At 41.2% G+C, this 23,551-nt stretch overlaps 1 protein-coding gene across 1 annotated transcript in view; it reads left to right on the plus strand.

The window, feature by feature from the left end:
• The window catches only part of THSD7B (thrombospondin type 1 domain containing 7B), a gene marked incomplete at both ends in the record, with an annotated part of 242,972 nt that overhangs the window by 84,492 nt on the left and 134,929 nt on the right, over window positions 1–23,551 (plus strand). Inside the window, one exon of the mRNA XM_082285365.1 lies at window positions 23,303–23,494. Within this exon, the coding sequence (XP_082141491.1) occupies window positions 23,303–23,494 (192 nt within the window). The remainder of the gene's footprint in view (window positions 1–23,302; window positions 23,495–23,551) is intronic.

Here is a 23,551-nt window from a genome sequence, read left to right on the forward strand (position 1 = left end):
TGCTGAGAGGAGCTTCAGCACAACAGTTTTATTTCCCTGTGCCATCTCTTTGGTTCTTGGCAGTTGCAATCTAGAACCTGGCACTTACCAAGAAGATAAGAGGGTTTTTGTTTTTAAGTGTTAATAAGTTCACAGAAAATGGACATGTTTGGGTTGAAATACACCTATTTCCAAGTTTCTGTTCTATGTGGCTGTTTTATTTGTAAAACTGGAGAACAATATTTCAGAGAAAAAATTTCTTTCAGTAATTTTTAGATTAAATGATTAATGTTTTTGGGAGTTTTTTTGTAAATGAGCTAGTGTTAAACAAAATTAAAAATTCAAAATATTTTTAAAAGAGGTTGGTAACAGAAGCAAAATACTCCTTTCTGATTAAGCAAACATTTTACCTTACCTTGAAATTTTTTATTTCCTAAATCCTCCCCCAGTCTCTTCAATTCTACTTTAAACATTATTTTATTCTTCCTTTTCTCCTTTTCTCCTTTCCTTTTTTTTTTTTTTTTTGGTTCAGTGCCCAAACAGAAATCCATTATTCACACAACTCAATTGCCAGAGCAGACACTGAAATCCTGTTGGAATTGAAGCGAGGAGTAAAGGGAAGTAAGGTAATCAAAGCAGTGTTATTTTAAGATCCAATATTACGTTCTGCCAGGGGTTGACAGTGAAGCTCTGCACTTGGAGAAGTTGATGACTCTTTGGGGGTAGAATATTAACAGTGGTTTGCTCAGCTGCTTGCCTGTGCTTCCAGGGCAGTCCCAGTGTGTCCCGTGGTCCCCAAGAGTGTCTGTGATCCCTGCTCCACTCTGTGCGCAGCATCCCGAGGGGCAGGAGCATCCCCACCAGCTGAGCCCAAATCCTGCAGGAGGAAGGCACTGCAAGGGCACAGGACAGGTGGTTTTCTTCTTCCTTCAGGGCATGAGGGAAGCAGCCCTGAAGGACCTGACAGTCCTGTTTTAACACAAGTCGTAGTATCACTTATGTAGGAGAAGAGTCCAATCTCAGCAAAGCCAAGTTCTTACCTGGATAGAATTCATGATTTTTCATTTTCCAGTGGATTAATGATATAGAATTAATGCAGATTCTGTTTAATTTCTCAGAGAACAGATTTACCATGTTCAATTTACCAAAAATAAGTTTGAAATAAGTTCTTTCCTCTTAGTTCCTGAAGTGTATCCTGTGAGAAATGAGACAACTCTTAAAAAGATTAATTTACTGAAAACAGAAAAAATTGAAAAATTACAGAAATCAGAAAAATATAAAAATTTGGGATCCTATGGCTCGGTAGATGGTATGCCCCAGGAGCACAGGGATTTGAGATCATCTGGCTGAGACAGCACTAGACCTCAGGTAGAGAAAAAAACTTGCAGTGCTGGGTTGACTTAAAAAAATTACTAAAAGCCCCTTAAAAGGGGTAAGGCTTTTAATGCCCAGCACCGATGTCTCCCACAGCTAGTCTAGAGAGAGCAAGAGGGGAAGAGAGAAGAGAGCCCGCCTCTCAGCTTCATCCTTTTTATAGTTTTTGCTCCACCCACAGCCCACCCACAGCCCGCCCCCAGCCCGCCCCTTCGGTCCAAGGCGATTGGTGCTTTCCCTTTGATGGATCATCTCCGTCCACCAATGGCTCATCGTTGTCAAGGGGGGTGGTATCAGTTAGAGATAAGGGAATACAATACCTTCATTAAAATTCAGGTATTCAGGTTGCCATGGACTTGCCTGCAGAGTAATGGCTCTGTAGCTAAAAATAGCTGCTGGCTATTAAGACTGGGTGGGGGGTTTGGCCTTGGAATCAAAATGCAAGTGAAACACCTACAAAAAGTATTAAAATACATCCAACACACCTCAGAACACTTGTAAAAGTATACAGTAAACACAGGAAAGGTAACTCTTATGGTGTACCAGTGGTTTGTAGCTTGAAAAGGGGCAAGTTTGTGATTTTTAACTGGGAAAATTTTAACTGGGAAGGGTGCAACTCTATTAATAAACTTTAAACAAATAGAAACACTGATAATGGAACTGGATTTTTGTACCTGGGCTGATGGGTTAATTGTAACATTCAATTTAAAAATAATTAACTCAAAATTAATTATTTAAAGCACTTAATATGCAAAGACCAAGCACAAATAGGGATTTCATGTATGACATATCCCACCATACCCCATCACTGGAGCTGCTGATCCCAAACCAGTTTGTTTTCCTGACTTTTAGAAACACAGATTCTAAAAGGCTACGTGTAAAGCTTTGTATCAATTAAAAAAGATGCATATTTCTCATTTAGCAGCCCTGGTGGAAGGAGGACGTTGCAGTGTAGTAGCAGGGCTGAGTATTATGAGTGTTTGAGGAATGCTGAAGTATGGTGTGTGAGTTGTTCCTTAGATTTGGGACCAGTGTTTCTTGTAGTCATAAAGATTGATGTTCTCTTTGAGCAGGCTGCTTGTTAACGAGCCAGGTGGAGTGGATTTAGTTACCTCCATCAAGCCTTACCTGCCAGCAGCTGGTACCATGCCAAATATTTGCTGTCTCCTGCTGGAAACATTTAAAAACTCAAAATGCAGATTGTGCCCTGCTCTAGGACTGGTTCACAGACAATCTGAGAATAGATACTGCTATGTTCAGGAGACTTTACTGTCTTTGAATCCTCTACTGAAATTGATGTCTGCAAAAGAAACAGAAGATCAGCTTCAGGTTAATTTTAAGGTAAACTGTGGGAAAGTTAGAGCTTTCTCTGCTTAGTCACACTTTAACAGTTTTGCTTCATTCAAGATTAGAGCAAACCTGTGGCCCACCAGCCAAGGAAGACAGAAATGGAAAAGTCTATAAATGATTGTTGTAGTAGCTATGCGTGTGTAAATAACTGTCTAGCAGTCAGGAATATTTCACTAAAGTATAGGCTGAAATATCTAATGCTGGACAGGTGCAAGGTTGTGGGCTTGAATTGAGAGGTTGAACTCAAGCATACTCTGATTCGTTTTCTTTATCTTTGAGTGCAAATACATTGCATGATTTCCGGCTAAGCTGTGCTGTTTCAAATGCTGGTGGTGTGTCTTGTGTCAGTCATCCAAAAGGCAGCTACAGTTGGTATCCAGTGGTAATTTTAGCTCCTCATATTTGGCTGATGGAGATACAGTGGAGTTTATTAGGAATAAAGCCAGCTTTCATCCTTCCTGTGCTGACAGTATAAGGTGTTACAGCCACCTGTGAAGTTATTTTTTTTTCTGTGCCAGCTGAGTGTGAGCTTGTGGTCAGTGCAGAATGCCCTCAAATGAATTGCTGTGCAAAACCAGGGCTCTTTTTAGTATTGAATGCTCCTTTTTGATACCCTCTGTCTCCAAAAGATGTTTTACAAGACTTCAGAGCAGTGCTAAAATGGTGAGGGCAAAGGCTGTTTCTTCCCCGTGGCTGTTTCAGCAGAGAGGAGATGGATTTTCAAATACCCAGCTCCCACTTTCACTGGTGAGAGGGAGCAACAGGTCCTATGTTTTTTAAAAATTAACCTGGGCTTCAAACACTTGTAGGTTAGGAACAAAGGGTCGAGGTAGTCCTTTCAGAAATGGGAACTATAACATTAAGAAAAATATAAACGTCAATTAATATGGCAAACTCTGTATTGCCCTTTCTGTTTTAAATGTTAAGGAATAAGTTTGACCTACGTTGATCTGAGCTTGTGGTAAAGGTTACCTAAAGAGCAGGGGGTGTGTGTGTGACCTGTAGGTCTGTTACTTTGGTGCAAGTGCTTTGAAGAATCTACATAGAAGGATTAGCATTTATATACCAGGCTAGTGCATATGTATAGTTTGAAACTATCTTTTTATGAACTACTTTTAGTGTCTAGGAGGTCTTTATTAAGTTTAATGCTTTCTAACCTTTTGATTATAAGACTGAAAGGAAGGTTCTTATATTGTATTTTGTAACTGCAGGAGTATTTACAGCTAATTTTTTAAGTCTGGAAATGAAATAGTGTAATAGTTTTATTTGGTGTTGCCCCTGTTGTAGACAAAAACCCCAAGTTGTTTCAGTAAGAAACTAGAAAAATACCTGTAAGTACCAACAGCAATTTCTGTTTTCTCAGTGAAATGAAGCATAAAATACCTGCTTGGCTTTTTTCTTTAAACTAAGCAGAACTTCACATACATGTAGTTCATATTCTTTTTGGAGAGTTATTGTATTTCTTAGGGAACTCTGATTCAGAAAGAAATGTGAGCAAAATAGGATTGTTCTAGAATTGTGTTAAAAAGGTAAGTTGATCACAAATTCTGAAATAACTAAGTGGATGAAAGGGGAAGGAGGAGACAAAATTCTGCATCTGTGACCCAAACGTGGCTGAAGGTACCAGGAGGAGCAGGTGGAAGATGTGATAGTGAGGGTTCATCTCATCCATAAGGTTTCTGGCTTTTTGGATTAAGTGGGTTCCAAAAGGGATTAAGGATTTCATGGCTTTTCTACTGAAGGAAGAGTTCCTCATATGTAGATATTATAGATGGCATACCTCACTCCTTGATCATGATTTGGTAACATTTATGTTAAGACTTTAAAACTCACAGTTTCTTGGGGAATATAAGAAATGGGGATGCTTTATGTCGTCTTTTTATCCTCCTCATTTCAAGTGGAGTCTCTAAGGCATTTTGCTTACATTAATAAAAGGTCTCAAAGTTTTCTGGTGTTCAGCTGATGGATAAACTGTACAATTGCAAATTCCGATATTCTTAGGTTGCCAGGGTGAAACAAGCCAGAAAATAGTATTTGGCACATTTGATATTTTTCAAATTCTTAATAGAGACAAAGTTGTCCAATTCACAGTTCAAAATTATTTTAGCCAAGATTTTTTTTCCTAAGAGAAATGGCCAGAACAGTATAAAAGGCTTAAATTAAATAGGAGATCATTAGGGTAAAGAAGTGACTGGCTGTGTTTTATTGCATTCTGTGTGTGAGGTTTAGTGGGATGCAGTGCAAATCACATGATATGACTCATGGAAGAAAAAATGTTTCAAAATAAGCCAGTTAAGTTCTGTAGGAGATGGAAATAAACTAAACCTGATTCTTCAGACAGGAGACTGAGACCCGGTAGTGAATATCTGCAGGAAGTGGGAGTGTGGGGCTGGGGGCTGCCCTGCAGCTCAGTCTGCAGAAAGGATTGGGGAGAGGGAGACGATGGATGTGGAGCAGCCAGGGTAGGAGGAAAGGCTGGGAGCAGCCTGCAGCCAGGAGGTCTCAGTGCTCCTTGTTCCTCGGGCAGGAGCTGCACCTGGGGTCTGGCTCTGTGCTGTGCTCTGGGTGTTGGCAGCAACCTTCTCCCGAGGCTTAAATAAGGGAATAATTCCACTAACTTCAATAGACACCTTCTCCCATTGATCTCTGACCACAGCCCTTTAGTCGAGGGAAGAAAGCAGGGCTTTTTTTGTGTAATTTAATCCTCTCCTGCTGGGTGGCCCTACAGAAGGCTTTTTCTGTAGCTGGAATTCCTTCGGTGCTGGACAGGAGTGATTGCAAGAGCCGCCTTTGTACAGTAGTTTTGAAGGCTGTTGAGTGGAAATGAAAGATAAGTCTTGTACTTTCTTTGAGTTTCTTTTTATCAAGCTGTTCATGAAGTAGAGCTGATTTAAAAACAATTTAGTCACTTGTTTTGAGGTTAATGGATGCTGGAGGGGAAGGCTTCCCCCCCCCCCCCCCCCCCCCCCCCGTAAAAGAAGAAGTTTGACAAACTTTTAATTAAGAATTTTGAACGTGGAAATTTTGGGGTAGTTCTGCACTACTGAGATTGGCTCTGGGGCATATTGGTTGGTCAGGTTTTTAAAGTAAATCTTCCTCTTAATTCTAATTAAGTATTGTAATGCCAGCGCTCTTCATTAGGCAGAAATTTGTGATTAGTCAGGTGGTAGTAATGGAAAGAGAAAAAAACATGTGATAAAGTACTAGAGAAATTGGAGAGCAGGGAAAACAGCCATAAGATGTGCTCCTAAATGCTCTTCAGCATCTCCCTGTTGGCAGATTTCCCACAGAATTCAGTGAGTTCTGTGGGACAGGATTCAATCCTCACATAGATCTGACTCATGTGGAAATACAAGTTCAGAGGACCTTGATTACAGGACTTGGGCTCTGAAGCTGTGACAGGAAATGATGCTAAGAACAGCTATAAAGAGGGAAAACTCCTAATTCTCCCCAAACTTTGAAGCCAAGCTATTATTTTTAAGTGTTGATTACATTATTGAATTGTTTATCTGTGAATTGAATCTCGTATTTAATAAATGGGAGCTTTTGTGAAGTGCTGGAGTGAATGTGAATTAGTGAGTCGAGAAAGATTAGCTCTGTGAGGAGATTGAGAACAATTTAAAATTCTATTGTACGATGTTTTTCTTTCTGTCTGTGAAGTACGGCTGTAATTGCCTCAAATTAGGTACTCCTTTGTTTAGGGGAGTTAAACAAGTAACAGGATAAGATATTTCATAGTCCCTTTCTAAATAAACAGCTTGTTCAGTTTGTATCTTTAGGCAGCTTGCAGATGTCAGAGCCAAGTCTGTGGAGAGAACATATATATCTGAGGTGGAGTTTCCTTAGAAACTGGATCGTCCTGGATTGTTGGGATGCATTTTACAATTTGAAGCCTGGTCTTCCCCTGCTGTATAATTTTAGTGTCACCTTTTGTCATGGTTCTTAAAACAGATGCATTATTAAAAAATTCCTAAGGAGATGTGGACTGTAAGCATGAATTTGCCCAGCTCCTTTCTGGCAGCTGTGGTTTATATTTTGCCATCAGTTGCCTGATGGTGTTGCTACCAATGAACCCTCACATTAACCTGGTAATTATCAAGACCAGAAAGAGAAAAAACTGATAAGAGTGAGCCAACACACCCACGTGGACTGGGGCAGTAGCACACAGACAATGCTGCTTTTCCTTTCATACCCCTGAAAAGGAAAAAACAATCCCACTAAGTTCTTGGATTAGTCTTGTGTCCAGTGTTGTCCATGGGGATTCAGGCACTGCATCTGGAGTGAGACTGTTGGAGCTTGAAAAGTGACTTTTCTGGAGGGAGGGAGAATCCTTATCTGCCATTAGCAAGTGAGCAGGGAATTTTCTGCATCTGGGTGAGCCCAGGGGCTTTGCTGGTGGCCCAAAATCACTTCCAGGTGGTGTGACGTCCACCTGGTCCCTTTCCACATCTCCTCTGGTACTGCACCTAGGTCTGTCCCTGATCTGGGGGTTGTTTCCATTCATTACTGGCAAATGTGGTTGTGACATAAGCAACCACATCATTTTTGTGGTGAAAATGCAGCAGAACTGATAAGTCCTCGTGAATTTAATCGGCGTGTTGGGCAGTTCTGTAGAAAAGGCTCCATAAATGCTTGAAGCAGAGGGGAGGTGGGTCTTGGCTGCCCATAATATACTGTAGAAACCAAGATGATCCTGTAAGTTCAAATTCCATTTTTTTGCTGCCAGATGCAAAATTCCCATCACCCCCCTGCCCCGGTTTCAGCAGATTTCCCAAGTTTTATACCAAGTCAGCACTGTTTGTTGTACACTTAGTGCTGTGTCAAAGGGGACTAGAGCCAAGAGGGTGTTTTGTGCCTATTTCATGGCGTTTGCAAATAAAGCTGAGTGATTTGGTAACTCTCCTGGAAACTCTGAGACTCTAAGTTGGGCAGAATGCTCCCTGGGCATGCATAGATCTAAGGATAGCACTTCCTTGCCTATCAATAAGTATCTTAAGGCCTTTCCTTTTAATGCTATATATGACTAAAGTCCCAGGGAAATAATTCCACTACTGCTGTTCATTTATATCATTGGAATCTGAATTAATTCAGCCTAGGCTAGGTTTTCTAATACATTATTTATTTAGGTCTTCAAAATGTCTGTGGTGCTGCATGTGGTTGACAGAGCATGTTCTTGTTTGTTAATACTATATGGCATCCCGTTTTCCCAAGGTGCTTCAATAAATGTATGTCTTCAAATAAAGCTGGGATTTTAACAGGCTTTTTTTTCCCCCCCCTGTGTTGTAACTGTAGCATCCCAGATTCTTAGCTCTGATTTCTCTTCTCTACAACCACCTATTTTAAATAGTTCTGGAAAGATCCTCACTTCTTTAATGTTTGTTATTGGGTATTTTTTTCTTTCTTTCTTTTTTTTTTTTTTTTAATGCTTATTTAGGTCTTGATTCTAAATATCGAGCCCAGCTTCTCCTGCTGCCCTCAGGCACTAGAAGCATAGAAATACCCTTAAATTCAATTAAAAAATCCCTGACATGAAGGGTGGAGCACTGAGCTCATATTTTCTGACAGTCCACTAAACTTACAAATCAAAAGACATGAGTGCTGTGTAAGTGAGGGTGAAACAAATGGAATACAATACTTGGAAATGAATGAGTCCTGTGAATGAACGTTGGCATGTACATCCCCAGCCCCATATGAAGATTAAAATGAGTTGTCTGCTCTAAAATTGCATAATTGCTTCTGTGACTGATTTGGTGCTGCTCCATAATAAGTTGTGAACACTGTATGCTGACCTGGTTAATGGGATGTTTACTAAATGAATATATTTGTATAGTTTAATAGGAGGATGCTTGGAAAAATTAGCAGGATGAGAAAGAATGGCTGGAGAGAGTAATTTTTCAGCAAGTGCTGGGGTTGTGAAGAGGAAGGCAGAGGCTGCCTTGCCACTGGCATCTGGGGGCTTGGAGGGGGAGGTTGGATGGGTCTGGATCCTTCATGTGAGTTGACACAGAGTATCCCTGTCCTGAATTTCTGGGGGAATGGCTGCCCCAGCTCTGCCCGCCACTGAAGGTGCTGCCAGGTGGGGATGTGTGTGCCCCATCAGCAGCCTCATCCTGCAGCCCTAACAGCTTCATTTGCTAAACTACCTTTCTTGAATTTAGCTGTTTTAAGTACTATAGACTAAGATAATTATTTCATGAAGTAATATTATCTGCAAATTAACCTTGGATCTCTGCGGAGGTTCAGAAAGAGGGAGATAAGGAGTTTTATCACAAATTGCAGACTTACTGGGTTTAACGTAAAGGCCGTGGCAAGTAATACATTTAAACTGCATTTAAGTAGTAAAGACCAGAATATCAAAGTCTAAAAGCAATAAACATTAAATTATTCAGAAAGTTTTTATATTTTCTTACTAGTTTATATGTTCTTTTCACACACTGTCATTTAATGAGGTTATATTCTGATTAAAGTAGAAAAATAAAAAAGTAAAATGTTTTATTTCAGTAGATAAAAATGTGGCTTTTAAAATATATCAGCTTGCCCTGTGTAGTCTGAGCTGACTGTACAATTTCCCCTTTGTTCAGCATGGCTGCTAACTAACAGATTCTGGGGGGAAAAGTCCCCCTTACATAGAGTTTCAGTTGAAATCCATATTTTAATTTTAAGTGTCAACTAATACATTTTCTGTAATCCCTTTCAAATATTCTTTGGCAGTGTTCCCAGACACATATTTTTGAAGGTTAAATGGCTTAGGATTTATGTACTGTACTATGTAGGTGTATTGGCTTTGAATGGCAAGGTTTTGGTAGCAAATGAGCTACAGGGGTGGCTTCTGGAAGAGAAAATTGGGATTAAAGTGGTGCCTGGAGGGGGGGAATGGAAGGTGTTTTAAGATTTGGTTTTATTTCTCATTATCCTGGTAATTAAACTAATCTCCCTGAATGGACTCTGTTTTGCCTGTGATGGTAGCTGGTGAGTGATCCCTCCGTGCCCTATCTCACCTCGTGAACCTTCTGTGATAATCTCTCCCCTGCCCAGCGGAGGAGGGCAGTGACAGAGTGGCTTTGGTGGGCACCTGGTGCCCAGCCAGGGTCAGCCCAGCACAGTAAATCAGTCTGCATAAAGTACTGAGTTTATAGGGCCCCTGCATTGCCAGACACCAGTTTGTAGCTCAGGAACACCACAGCTGCAGCAGCAAAAGTTCTGCTGGTTGATGACCTGTGTTTCTGAGGAGCCCAGGGTGAGGTGCTGGGCTGAAAAACTGCTTTTTGCTGATTGCAGAGCTCACTTGGGTATCATTACAGAGAGCTGATTCATGTAGTGTGGATGTACCTCTCTTGCAGCTCAGAGTGTTGACTGTCCAGAAACACTTTTTTTTTTAATAGGTTAAAATTGGCATGAATAAGCAGCAGTAATTAAAATAATATTCCACAAGGTTTGCATTTTGGTGTGACAGTGTGATTAAAATTGGACCTGCCTTTTTCTCTCCCGTGGGAACCATTGTGTGCTCCATGGCTAATGAAGTGGAATGAGCACTGTGATCAATATTTATGGTGTCGCTCTGGGCACCTGCAGTTCTTTCAACCCTTCTTGCACTATAAAGCTGGAATGGAGGTTCTTGACTCGAGCTGTTAATGGTTGAACTGCAGCTTGATGAGAAGGCTGCAGAGACTGTTCCTGGTGCTGTTTCTCGTGAGGGTCATGTGCCACTTGCACACATTTGCTACTTCTCATCATTGATTGACAGAAGTAGGAACTTGATTTTCTTAGTGATGTGCCTTCAGGTCTTCCAGTCATCCTTTGGTGTTTGGGCTCTGACTGTGCTGGGAACAACCACCCTTGGGGTACTGTATCTTGCCACTGAACACAAAAAAAAGATGGCATGTATGGATTATTTCAGCAGAGTTTATAGACTTCTGCCCTGTGACTTTTCTTCTTTTTACACTTCAGTCTGCACTACAGGTTCTGTAATTGCTGGGGACAGTGTGTGTTTAATTCCAACATGATGCTGTGGAGTGTCTAGTGTATACTTTTGAAGCTTGCCAGTTTGGGAGCTGCTCCCAACTGTGCCAAAATATTTTTCTGCAGCTGCTTATGAAGTCCACAGACTATTTTCTGTCCAAATCAGCCTTGCATTACTTTATTCTCTTGTTTCTTGACCCCTTCAAGGCTTTTCCAAAATAATAATATCATCTCTGAACTCTTGGTGGTTTGGTTTGTTGCAAAGTTTGCCCATTCCCTGGCAGTGACAGCGGCTGGAGGCAGTCCAGTGTAATTAGTAAGTATTTTGGAGACTGTGCTTTGGCAGCCCTGTTAAATATGTGCAGTGAAAGCAGGATTAATATGTGGCCTCATCTTTTTTTTTTTTTTTTTTTTTTCTCGTTAGGGCATCTCTATGATCTGTAAGCTTATTTAATTGGAAATTAGCCATTCTTATTAACAGAGGAGATACCCTTTGGTCCAAATCCTGACATTGGATAAATGTATATAGTTTCCACTAAGGAGAAAGAAAATGCATCTGTATACTCCAGGGTGGAAATTTGCCCTTTCTGTGTCCAGTGCAGTTCTCCTGGAAGAGAATTTTCATTTTCTAGTAAAGGCAATAAATTTTCACTGCTCAGATAAGTGACTACAGAGGTTCATCATCAGGATTTGAAGAAATAAGCCTCCTAAGAAGATGGATGATGACAAGGGGAGTAAGAGTTGTTATCCAATCATTTGTCATGGTCCAGAACATTAAGATGTATTGGTAAGACCCCAATGGTGTGTAGAAGTTCTTTTTTTCCAGTGTGTGATAACGTGCCCTGTGCAGCCAGCCAGTATTGCACTCTCTGAAAACTCATTCTGTTTGCATCTCTTTGTATACACAGCACATAAATGTTAAAATCTTACATATTGCTGAGAAGTATTCTACACATCATCCAAATGTAGCCCCACAACTGCTGAAGAGAGAGGCTGACTTCTGAGGTCCTCACATTCCTGCCTTTCTCTCCCTCCTCCATCCCACCCCAGTTGTTAACATTTCTGCCTTGCCTCTTTTGCTGTGAGTGTTCTGCTCTGGGCTTTCTCCAGAGACTTTTCCCTCTGATTTTCTGTGGTTCCCTGCTCTACAGCCTTTTCCTTCTAGTTCTTCCCTTGTCTCAGAGCTTCAAAACCACAGAGCAGCCATGGGGGACTGTGTCAGCTAGTGAAAAACTGGATTAAACTTTCATGGCTGTAGGAGTGCTTGTTAGCATATATGTATTAATTCAACATTTCCTGCTGGTTTTCAATATGTTGGGAGGTTGTGTTGCCAGTGAGGTGACTTCAAGTCTGTAATGGAATATGTTTCAACTAACTGCTTGAGACCAGGTAAAAATTTTGCTCTGCTTATCTGGTTTTAGAGAAAAGTATTTCTCCTCACCTTTAAAAGTGAGTATTCCTCTCTAAACCAGACATGGTTGAGACCCCATTTCTGAGGATTTTCTTGAATTCTGGCTCTGTAGCTGGGGTAGCTGATATTGAAAGTTTAGCTTCACGTAGGAGAGACACACCATCATAGTTTGCTGTGGTGAACTCTGCTCCCTGCTTGGTGCAGGGAGTTCATGCAGGCATGAGGTTTTTAACTTGCCTCGTCTGGGTTTGCTGTGGCACAGAATGGCTCAGTAGCTTAAATTTGACTCAAAATCAAGAGCTGGCATAGTCTGCCTCCAGGAGAACCCCATGGGCTTGGGAGCTCTTTGGAAGATTTTTGGCAGTGTGTCTTCAGGTTCCATAGGCATTCTGCAAACTGGCTGTGGTGGGGAGATCTGTTCCTGTGGGTTTAGATGTCAAACACGTGGCTGTGTTTCCAGGGAAGCAAAATGCAATTCTTCTGAGTCCCAGCCATGTAATTACAACAGTAATAATAACTATCATTTTTGATGCCTCAGTGCCAAACGTAAAGGTTATTGTTTCTGTTAATGTTTTCAGAGGACTCTGTTCTGCTGCTTTTTCCCGATTTGTGCCTTATCTGTGACTGAACAATTACCAGCAATGTGATGAGGACATGGCATGCAGAAAGTCATCCCCTTGTCTCTTTTCCTGATGACTCTGAGGAGTGTGTGAGCGCTGCTATCTCAGCTGCTAATCAGTGGAGCTGCAGCTAATGTGCACAGTGACCTTTGCGAGGAGAAAGGAGCTCGTGCCAAACTTGCAGTTTGAGTCAACTTTTACACTTTCTCATGTACTTGACTGCAGGAGCTGCTCCCTTACTCACTTGGATTGCTGGATCAGTTGCTCTTCTATTCACCAAGCTAAGAGATGCCCCAAATTTCTCTTGTGTGTTAGTCCTGATGTTTTCCTTGGCCAGGTATCATTGTTTTGTGGGTGACCCCCAATCTTCCTGCTCTAAATTCCTTTTGTGCTTCATTAAGTTCAAAGTGATTTTTCATAGCTGTGCACTTCCCAGTTTGGGGATGTCAATGGGATTTTTACTGCTGGAATTAAACCCAATTTACAGCAGCCCATGGGTGTGCAAAGGTTATTCTCTTGCATTTCCTCTCTCTGTATTTTTGTAGTGCTTAGGAGTCTGATGCATGGAGCTCTCAATTATTTAGCATCTATCAAGTTTTTGCTTACAACACCTAAACAAACACTAGTATTACATAATTTTTTTCTGAATATATAAAATATAATTCTGCTACATTAATTTACAAATGTATAAAAAACACATACTGTTTCTTAACCATCCCTTTTAATGAAATAGGTTTTGGATTGAAATTTTAAGTATGCATGAAGACAGTAAGATACCATTTACACTGTTAGGATTTCAATAATGTATGGAATTAGCAGAGCTTTATTATATTTCTGTGCCTGCATGCCCTCCATAGAGTAAAAGTTGTAATAAATATAAGTTCAAAGGTAAAATTTTATTGCTGTGCATGAGGGAGAAAAAATAAATTAGAATTATGTAATCATGCTCATATATGTTATGAATTTTGAACAGTGTCTATTAGAAAGTTTGTCAAAATGTGCTTAGCTTTGAAAATAGAGATTAACGCTGAAGGTTTTAATATTGTTCTTCCTTATATTCCTATTCCTTGCAAATATAAGTGTAAAATATCTCCTGCCGAAAGCAATTGTCATAAAACGACACTTTCCTATTTTAATAGCTGAATAATCAGAACAAAAATATTTTCTAAGTTGCAGAGAGGTTATTGCTTTTTTCACACAAAGAAATTTAGTGGTAGAAAACCAAATTTTAGCCGGATATTCTTTGCTTCTTGAGTTTCTCTTCTTATATGTGAAAAGCTTGTCCAAATGTCTCCTGACAGCTTCGACACTTTGGGGTGTTTAAAAATGGGGTGAGGTGCGTTGGTTTGATTCCATTTAGAGATTCTGTGTTTTTCTTTAATCTGGTAGCAAAGTTAAAATAGCAGCTCTCCAACAGGAGCTGGAAAACCTGTTAGGGGACGACTGGTTGGTTTCAGTCTGTGCCCTTTGGGGTTCATATTTTTTGTTTTCTTTTCTACTTTGGAGCAAATAAAGACTGGGTCAGTGTGGGAGGGCAGCTTCTGGCTCAGGGGCTCTGAACTCAGCAAACATCATTTGTCTGAGCTCCCACCTCAGCACATGGTCCTTCAGCCTCTCTGAGACAGCCCCAGCTTCGTGAACCTTTGACAACAAAGGCAGTTCCTTCTCCTGGGTTTTCTTCCCTTACTGTCCCTTTACGCTGTCCTCTGTCACCTCCCTCTCTTCTCCTTCTGTGAGCCCAGTGCACACCATGAGGGCACTACCAAAGCATTGGTAATGATCTTTTTATGGACATTTTTTAATACAGTCTTCAGGTTTTAGTTTTATCACTCAAGTTGGGAAAACCCAGCAGCCATAGGTGCACACGTACCCTATTTGTTTTTTTTAGTATTTTTTACACCATTTGGACTGAATATTTGGGGAAAACACTGATGGATTTTTTTTTTTTGGTATTTTTTTTTCTTCCCAAAATCAACTGTCACCTTTGAGTCGATAGAAACTTTCTGGAGACAGAAAATATCAGGACACTTTTCTAAACCACCATTTTAGGTCATGATAAGTGGTTTCTGCCTTTAAATTCTTCTGTTGATGCCATGGTAGCTGAGATGTAAGCAGGATGAGGCTGCTGTTCCAATATAATCAGTGAACCAGTTCCAGGGGGTGGAGCCGTTTAGAGACCAAATGCAGTTTAAATGGCACTAGAGGAATGATGCACTACTGACTGAAAATGCAGGCATTGTTATTAATGAAGTAATTAAAGTTCCACCTCATAGGCAAAGTGGAAGCACACAGAAAATATTGTTAATATTGTGTTTCCTACATTTGATTTACCCCCATTTTAAGTACTAAATGATCTATGCAAAATACAGTGGGAATTAAACACTCTGTCTAAAATTCATGGCTTTATTATGTAAAAATGGTTCAAGCAGAGGTCAGGATACATTAGCCAGAAGTAACTGAACCCAGCTGAAAAATGTGTAATGCACTTTACAGGCACTGTTGGTACTTGGCTAAACCTGTGGGTACAGTGGGAAGTTCTCCTCAAGAGCTGAAGGTCATGGCTTGCTGTTTGTTTTGTTTCGGTCAAGAACAGCTCTCAGACATTCATCTGGACCCTTGACTGATCATCATCTGTGGTACTGGGTGTATTTTCTTCTTTATTGCAATTTTTAAAAGCTCAGTTCTGAGATTTGTGGATCAATTAGAGACAAAATTGAAAAAGATAGTAGTAATAATAAAGATAAAAAATAGCCTAGTATTTGGTCCTGCAGATTCTGAACGTTTCCTGATGGATAGTGGGAGCTCTCAGAGTTGCTTTATGGGCTTAGGCCAGACTCAGCAGCTGAACTAGAACACATTTTTGTGTTAACTGCTTCTAAATGAGCTCTTAGTTTTAAGTAGTTGGCATAAATCTAATTTTAATTTACTGTTTTCATTTTCTTTTGCATTGATCCTCTTTTTGTAGAGATTCAATAGCAGACTTGGAGAAAGATGTTTTTTAAAGAGTCCAGATGGTATTTCCAATTATTTATTATCATTAGCATTCCCTGTATCTGAAAACAAGACTTTTGCCAACTTAGATCAACCTCATCTGCTGCACTATTGTTTACGAATTTTTAGTGTCCTATGTTAATGCGAACTCACTTCTGGGGCTACAGGAGAAAAAGGGTCTGCTATTCCCAATACATTGCAAATTGCCAATTTACTTTGGGAATACCATTTGGATAACAGTCAGTCATGGGTTTCTCGTGCTTATGAGCAAACGAGCAAAGCACTTCATTATTAGGAGTAGCATAATCTGAGGAAAAATCATAATAATCAAACCAGAAGGTACAAAAGCTTTGCGCTTTTCCATGTCTGAACACAAAAGTTTTCTTTTTGGGGTCAGTGGCTGTGTGAGAGCACAATTAGTTTGCCCTTTGTAATAAGCCCCTTGTAATTTGTTTTCAAGTTTTGAGATTGAAGATGGCACCTCAAGTCATCAAAAATAAAAAGTTTGGAAATCTATGGGTGTGATGCATTCAGAATAAAATGCCACCTTCTTTTTTTCTGGACTAAAATGCCTGAATGCTTCCACTAAAATTACTCTTCTTCAAAGATAAAAGATGGAGTGGACTCTGTACACTGTTGGAATTAACAAGTCCACAATACATTTTTCCCCAAAGTTTTGAACTTAGATGTATATTTTATAATATTTTAATACATTTGACTTATTTGTGTAATTGGTTTCTACAATATTTTGTGTTGTTTAGCATTTGGAACAAAGCAGTACAGAGAAGGAAACAGAGGGACACCTGTTTCAATTATACCACAGCAGCAATTTCAACAATAAATCTTAATTGCAATCAGTCTTGATCAACCCACCTGTGTAGATTCCCTCATTTACAAGGAGGAAGAAGGATAATGGAGAAAAAAATGAAAAAATTAGAAAGAAAGAGAGGGGAAAAGCCCTGCAGAACACTAATACAGATTATGTTACGTTCTTATACTTTAAGTTTTCAGATTGCTGTGCTATGTTAGTTATTAGGAACAGCAGCCCTAATTGCTGTGCTTTTCTCTGGGGATACAGTGAACCCATGTTTACTTTCAGCTGCCACCTGAGCCATTTCTCTTTCATTCAGGAGGGATTGTGCAAACAGCCACAAGGCACAACTAATTCTGCTTCCGTGCCCAAGCTCAGCAGGTGAAGGTGCAGCAAATTCCTTTAAGTGACAACTTGTCTTTCTTGTGTGGGGTAGGAGACACACCAGAGCTGGTCTCTCTGTGGGTGACCTCCTGCAGGTGTGTTGCTTGTTTTAACCTTGAGTGTGGCAATGCTGTACTGAGCTGTTCTGGGACCCTCTCTGCAGGCCTGGCAGCTGCTCAGTGACGTGCCTCACCTGTGTTGAGCTTTTGTGGAGCTTCCTTGGAGTCGCAAATCAGTTTTCTTAAGTGCATTTACATAAAGAGAGAAAATAATTGTGGGTAAGCAGTCCAAATTGCAGTAGAGAATGTATAGGGAGGAAAACTAGATACTGCTTTTTTTTCTGTACTCGTCATCATCTTTTTCTCATGACCTCTGTAATGACACTTGGACATAGGTAAGGAACAGGATCGTGGCCAGTGAGGCAGGGATTTGGGTGAGACTTTTGATTTTATGGAGATTTTGTAAGATATTTCCAGACATACATTTCTTTTCCATACTCATTATCATTGCCTCTGTTCATTTTTTGTACTTTTGGTCTTCCTTTCCTTTTTCCTTATACTCTTGCATTGTTATTCCCTTTTTCTTCATTGTGCATTATGTGGTTAAAGATGTTTTTGTAGTTGCATTTTGACCAAGTCTTTTGACTCAAAACCTTAAGGATTGTCACCTCTCTTTTGGTTTTTTTCTCCCCTAAAGAATGTCCTAGTTTATTTGTGTTTGTTTCCTCTTGTCTGTCGTGACTGGCTTGTTCTATTTCACCGCTTCACCTTCTTTCATGCTCTTGACCTCCCTTCCTCTTCATCACTTTTGCATCCCCTTCCCCTCCGTGGGGTTCTGATAATAGTGATGGACCAGTGCAATTAAATTTATTCCATACACCACTGCTTTCCCTGACAAACTGACACCTCTCTTCTCCAGTGTTTTACCTGTTGACTGGCTTTAAGCAAAGTCAGCCAGGAGCCAGGATTTCAGTGGAGTGTGACATTCATCTGCTGGAGATGACTGAGCACGGCAAGCCCTGGATGCTTTCTTCTCTAAAGCTGGTTGTGCAACCTGGGAAAAGAAATAAATCTGTAATGTTGTGATGAGATAAAGATGTTTGGAATGGTTATAAGAAATTTCTCCTATTGTAATTTGATTTTTATTGCGTTTAAATGTAACATTTTCGTTAGTTGATGAGATGCCCAGGTCAGGATCCTGCCAGCACACAGTTTCTCTGCATGCAGTTGCTCTCAGCAAACTGGCATGCAGTCAATAGGAATCCCTCTGAATTTACTGCTGCCTGTTGACATCTTACTCTGTTACAGACAAGTATTTAATCAAAGTTTATTGTCATTCTTTTCTGAGATTTAAGTGGGACGTAAAATTTTATGATATGTATCGTATTTTAGGTGACAGCTTCATTATTTCCACTGAATAATTTGAAATGCTACAAGGAGAAATATCGATGGCAAACTGGTAATTGTCATTAAATATGCAGCATTTTTGTGGCAGTCATTTGTGCAAAAAATAAATTTTCTGAACTTCTATGTAGCCGTGCATAACGGTCTGAAATACAATTCCTTCTTCTTGGTCCTTTTCCCATCATGGAGGTCACTTGAGGCTCCCCACGTGTTCAAACCTGAAAACTTCAAAGTGACTTTGTGATTTTTCTTTCTAAAAAACGAGCATGGTATTATATTATTGAATGTCAAAAGGAGAACACTTGGTTTGTTATTGAGTTGATCTTTCGATTCCTGCTGCCTGATGGGATTTTATTTTTGCTGCATTAGTTGTGTCCTGTGCAGTGGACATTCCCTTTTTCCTGAGCCAGGAGGGATGTCTTTGGCAGGAGTAATTAAGAACTGTGTCACGGGAGATGGGCACAACAGGTCACTGGGAAGAATGAGACAATGCACCAGAGCTGCAAGGCAGGGTGTGAAATAGACAGGTGCAGTTTAATCTTGGACTGACGCCAAACAAAACATTCCTGTTGGTTCAGTGCCTCACCATGGAGTGCATTACTCAGGACTGTGGGAGTGGCTTCTCCTGGAATGCAAAAGACAATGGAAAAAAAAAAAAATTAAGTTTCTGGATAAAACCCAAGCTCTTTAGTTCAAGGAGGATTTTAGGTCATTCCTTATTTTGTTTCTCATTTTGGGAAGAATTCAGTTGCTTTTAGGTGAATGAAAAGTTCCACTTGGAATGGTGCTTCTCTGTTACCTTGTTAAAGAATTCAAGTGAGGGACCAGTACCTTAGGTAATGAGCTACTTTGTTAGCAAATATATTTACAAAAATGCCATGCTTGTCTTCTCTTTTGTAATTATTACACCCTGACATGGGAGAAAATGGATTAAATCTTTCCTGTAAAATACTATCTGGTGGGTATATCTTGAGTATTCAGCCTTATAATCACTAAACTATTCAAGTACAAGGCAATCACTTTAAAAAATGCCATTAGAGTTGGTCAGGGTGCTTGCAATAAAGCATTTTGAATAGAAAACAGTAACATTTTTTTTTAACTACTGCTTCTTTTAGGAAAGCAAGCATTCAGCGAGGCTGAGAACAATCAGTGCTTAAGGCATGAAATAAAGAGTGTGTGAGGGGGATCAGCTGGGCTCCGGGAATGCTGAGGGTGCTGTTTCAGTGTCTGTACCTCAGCCAGGTCAGAAGCTGGATCGTGTGGGTTGTGCTCGTGCTCTCAGCTGGTGCTGACCAGCACCCCCAGATGCTTTTCCACTGGACACCCTCCAGCCTGGAGAGGTGCCTGGGGGTTTTGTGATCCAAATGCAGGACCTGGCTCTTGGTCTTGTTGAACCTCACACAGCTGGCCTCAGCCCTTTGATCCAGCCTCTCCAGATCCCTCTGCAGAGCCTTCCTGCCCTCCAGCAGATCCACACTCCTGCCCAACTTGATGTTGTCTGTGAACTCGCTGAGGGTGTCCTCAATCCCCTTGTCCAGATCCTCAATAAAGATGTTACACAGGGCTGGCCCCAGTGCTGGGCCCTGGGAAGCACCACTGGTGCTGGCCCCCGCTGGATGTAACTCATTCCCCACCACTCTCTGGGCCTGGACATCCAGCCAGGTTTTTACCCAGTGAACAGTGCACCCATCACTGCCATAGCAGCCAGTCTCTCCAGGAAAATGCTGTGGGAAGTGGTGTCAAAGGCTTTGATAAAGTCTGGGAAGGCACATCCCCAGCCTTTCCCTCATCCACTCAGTGGGTCACCTTGTCATAGAAGGAGATCAGGTTGGTTAAACAGGACCTGCTTTTCCTAAATGGATGGTGGCTGGGAATGATCCCCTGGTCCATGCTGTGTGATAGCATTCAAGATGACCTACTCCATGACCTTCCCTGGTGCTGAGGTCAAGCTGCAGGCCTGAAGTTCCCTGGATCCTCCTTGCAGCCCTTCTTGTGACTGGGTGTCACATTTGTCAGCCTCCAGTCACCAATCACCTCTGGGGCTTTCCTGGATAGCCAGGACATCTGGTAAAAGATGGAGTGGCTTGGGGAGCTCTTCTGCTATCTCCCTCAGTAGATTTGGGTGCATCTCCCCTTTGGCCCCACAGAACGTGCTTGTGCATGTAAAGATTATGGAAAGATCTAGAAAGATTATTCAGCAGATGTGAGATAGGAATTACACCTTCAAGGTACTGAGTGGACAGTCTGGAAGCTCTTGAGAGTTTAACATTCCCTTTAAATCTGTGACAATGCATAAAGCACACTTCAGCTATATCCTGTTCTAGTATTTTTCATGGAAAATGAAAGATTATTACCTTCCTTTATAGTATACAGTAGTTTTCTGAGAATTCTCTGCCAGGCAGCTGGTACAGAAGAAATTCCCCTTCTGCAGTAATAGAAGGCAGTAATTAAACTTGAACACGGAGAATAGAGCTATAAAGTAAATCAAAGTGAGTGTTGAATTGTACCTTCATGCACCCGGTGGTAAACTCTTTCTAACAAAGCACAAAGCTTCCTTTCTTTGCCCAGGAACTGCGAATTACAGCCTCTGTTTGCAGTGGTGCTGTTGCTGTCACCTGCTGTAAATCCAGTGTGAAAAGAAATTGTGGAAGGAAGAAGTTGAAAGTGTATTTTCCTCCTTTGCCTCCCTTCCCCACAGGGCCGTCACCCTGCAATATGTGGCACTTGAACCTATGGGTAGAGGAAGCCACCCCAAAGGGGCACTCATCTTCTGAGAGGAGTGGCTTGGCTTTTTAAAGTTGGATTAAATCAGTGGAAAGGCTCTCTTGACTTTCAACAAATAGTTCTTCTCTGATGCTTAGATCTGTAGCACAGTCTGATTGGTGGAAAAAATTGGGCTCAATTCAGAATTTGGTGAAGATCATGGCACTTTCTGGCCCTAAAGCCCTGAGGTAGCAGATAATCTGTGGTGTGGATGGAGGGGTGGGGGTTGCACTTTCACGGCCAGTGTCCCATCTCATCCCATCTGGTTCTGAAGCCTGTCCCTGGCAGTCCACGTGCTTCTCTGTTGGTGATGGGAGAGGAGGACAGGTGTTGCACCCTGCTTCAGCAAAGCACGTAATCTCTTGCTGCTGCTGTACTATTGATTCCTAAATCAGCCTGCCCAGGCCTCCCCTCCATTACCTGCTGCCGTACAGACAAGCTGTCAAAATGTTGGCAGGGATTTTGATGCTTAAGTGACTGGGGAAGACAACTGGAATAAGTCTTACAGGTTTATTTGCTGTTTTCACATTGGTTTTTTTTCTGAAGGTAGTTCTCAGCATTAGGTGAGCATTCAAAGCAGCAGTGGTGATACAGGTTTTCCTGGGATGCCAATTGCAGCACCGATGGATGGGGGCTGTGTCTAGGGGGGGTGTTGCAAAAACTGGGCACATTGAGCCTTTCCAGGTGAGCACGAAGGAAAGGGAGTATAAAACTAAAGTATTTTTAACCGTATCTTGCAGTCTGATTGCCTGCTGGATCCGCTGTTCCTTCTCATAATATGCTTGAAAAGTTTTATCTGTGCCTCGAGGGCGATGAGCCTGTCTTCATTTAGGGATGCAACTGCAGATAATAGTGCCGTGCTGTTGACAGCTTTATGTGCTCTCAGCCTTCCTCTCTTATTTACTCACTCAGAGATGTGAGCTCTTGTAAAAGCAGCACAGTTTTCTGCCCTCCCAGTTATAATTGCTTCCTGGGCTGCTTTGTTACGGAGCCTGTTTCTGGAGTGTGAGGTGAAAGAGGCACTTTCTGCCATTATAAATTTTAGGTTTTTTTCTTAAGAATAATTAAGCCTGGATAGTCATTATGTTTTTTCCCTAGGTTCATAATCAAAGAAACCTTGAAGGAGAGGTTTGTAACTATTATGAGGGCAAAAGAGGAGGTAGGACTTGGTGTGACTCTTTTGTTTATAAACAGTTGAGGTTTCAGTAATCTCAGATATGTAGCTGAAATTTCATGAGTATCCAGAAATACTAAGTAATAGAACAGTGTAATGAAGTCAGTCATGACTGTTTGTCACTTAAAATACATTTTTAAGACATTAGGTGTAATTCAGTACTAAAAGAGTTATAATTTACGGATTTTTATGAATCATTATGTCCTTGCAAATTCTACATAATAACTAAAATTTCCAGACTTTTCCTTTATTATTAAAAAAAAAAAGTTTATTTTATTTTCCTTTCTAAAAACAACAGTTCCCTGATTTGTATTGCTCATGACATTCCTGATGTGCCTTCTTTTGCTGCTCATTCTGGCAGTGGTTCTTTTGGTTGGTGGGTTTTTCCTCACCAGTCCCCACTGTCCTACCTTGTTATTGGAAGGGCTTTTGAAAAGATGCCTCTCCTCAGGAGAGAGGTTTTGGTCCAGGTCCCTTGGTTCATCTGCTGCAGAAAGTATTTCTCCCTTGGGTGGGGATGGCCCAACAGATTGATAATTTTAGATCTCCTAGCTGTTGGGTGAGAAGCAAGAGTCAGAAACAGGAGTGGCTCATTCTGGTGAGGCTGAAGTGGAAGGACCAAAACATCTGCCAGATACTTCTCTGGCCTGCAGAAAAAAGATATCTGACTTCTTTGGGGACCCATGCAATTTGTACTGTGGGAAATAGGTTCTGTAGGTAGAGACTGCTAGAAAATATGGGGCAACAGTCATTAGTTCTGTTGATATATTTGATATATTACAGCTTTCTGTTGATGAAATTATCTCATTCCTTTTTCTTACCTGCTTCAGAGAGCGGACTAGAGCCAAGATGTCACACACCGAGCTTGAAACACATTTCTTTCTTCTTTGCTTTCCTGAATAAATTTTTAAGTTAGTTGTTCAAGTATTACACTTTCCAGCCTGCAGCCTCGCCACATGCTGTTCTGTAGCATATTCCTCCATGGGCAGGTGGATGTTTGACATGAAGTCAGTTTGATGCAGGCTGTGGGTATTGAACCAAGCTGTGCCTCCCTCCATGTCTGTCTTGTTTCATTTGCTCCAGGTGAAGAAGTACCACATCACCTCTGCTCAGAGCTTCCCCGGCCCGAGGTGGTGGCTTGTGAAGTCCCTTGTGCGAGGGACTGTGTCGTCAGTGAGTGGTCCCCATGGTCCCCGTGCTCCCACTCCTGCTCCAGCAAAAACACCGAGGGCAGTCAAAGTAGGAGCAGGTCCATCCTGGCCCTTCCAGCTGAGGGTGAGTGCTGAACATTCCTGGATTAATCACTGTTTGTTCCTTTAATGCACGGACTCG

The sequence above is a fragment of the Coloeus monedula genome (assembly GCF_965178545.1).
Source record: "Coloeus monedula genome assembly, chromosome: 7".
NCBI lineage: Eukaryota > Metazoa > Chordata > Aves > Passeriformes > Corvidae > Coloeus > Coloeus monedula.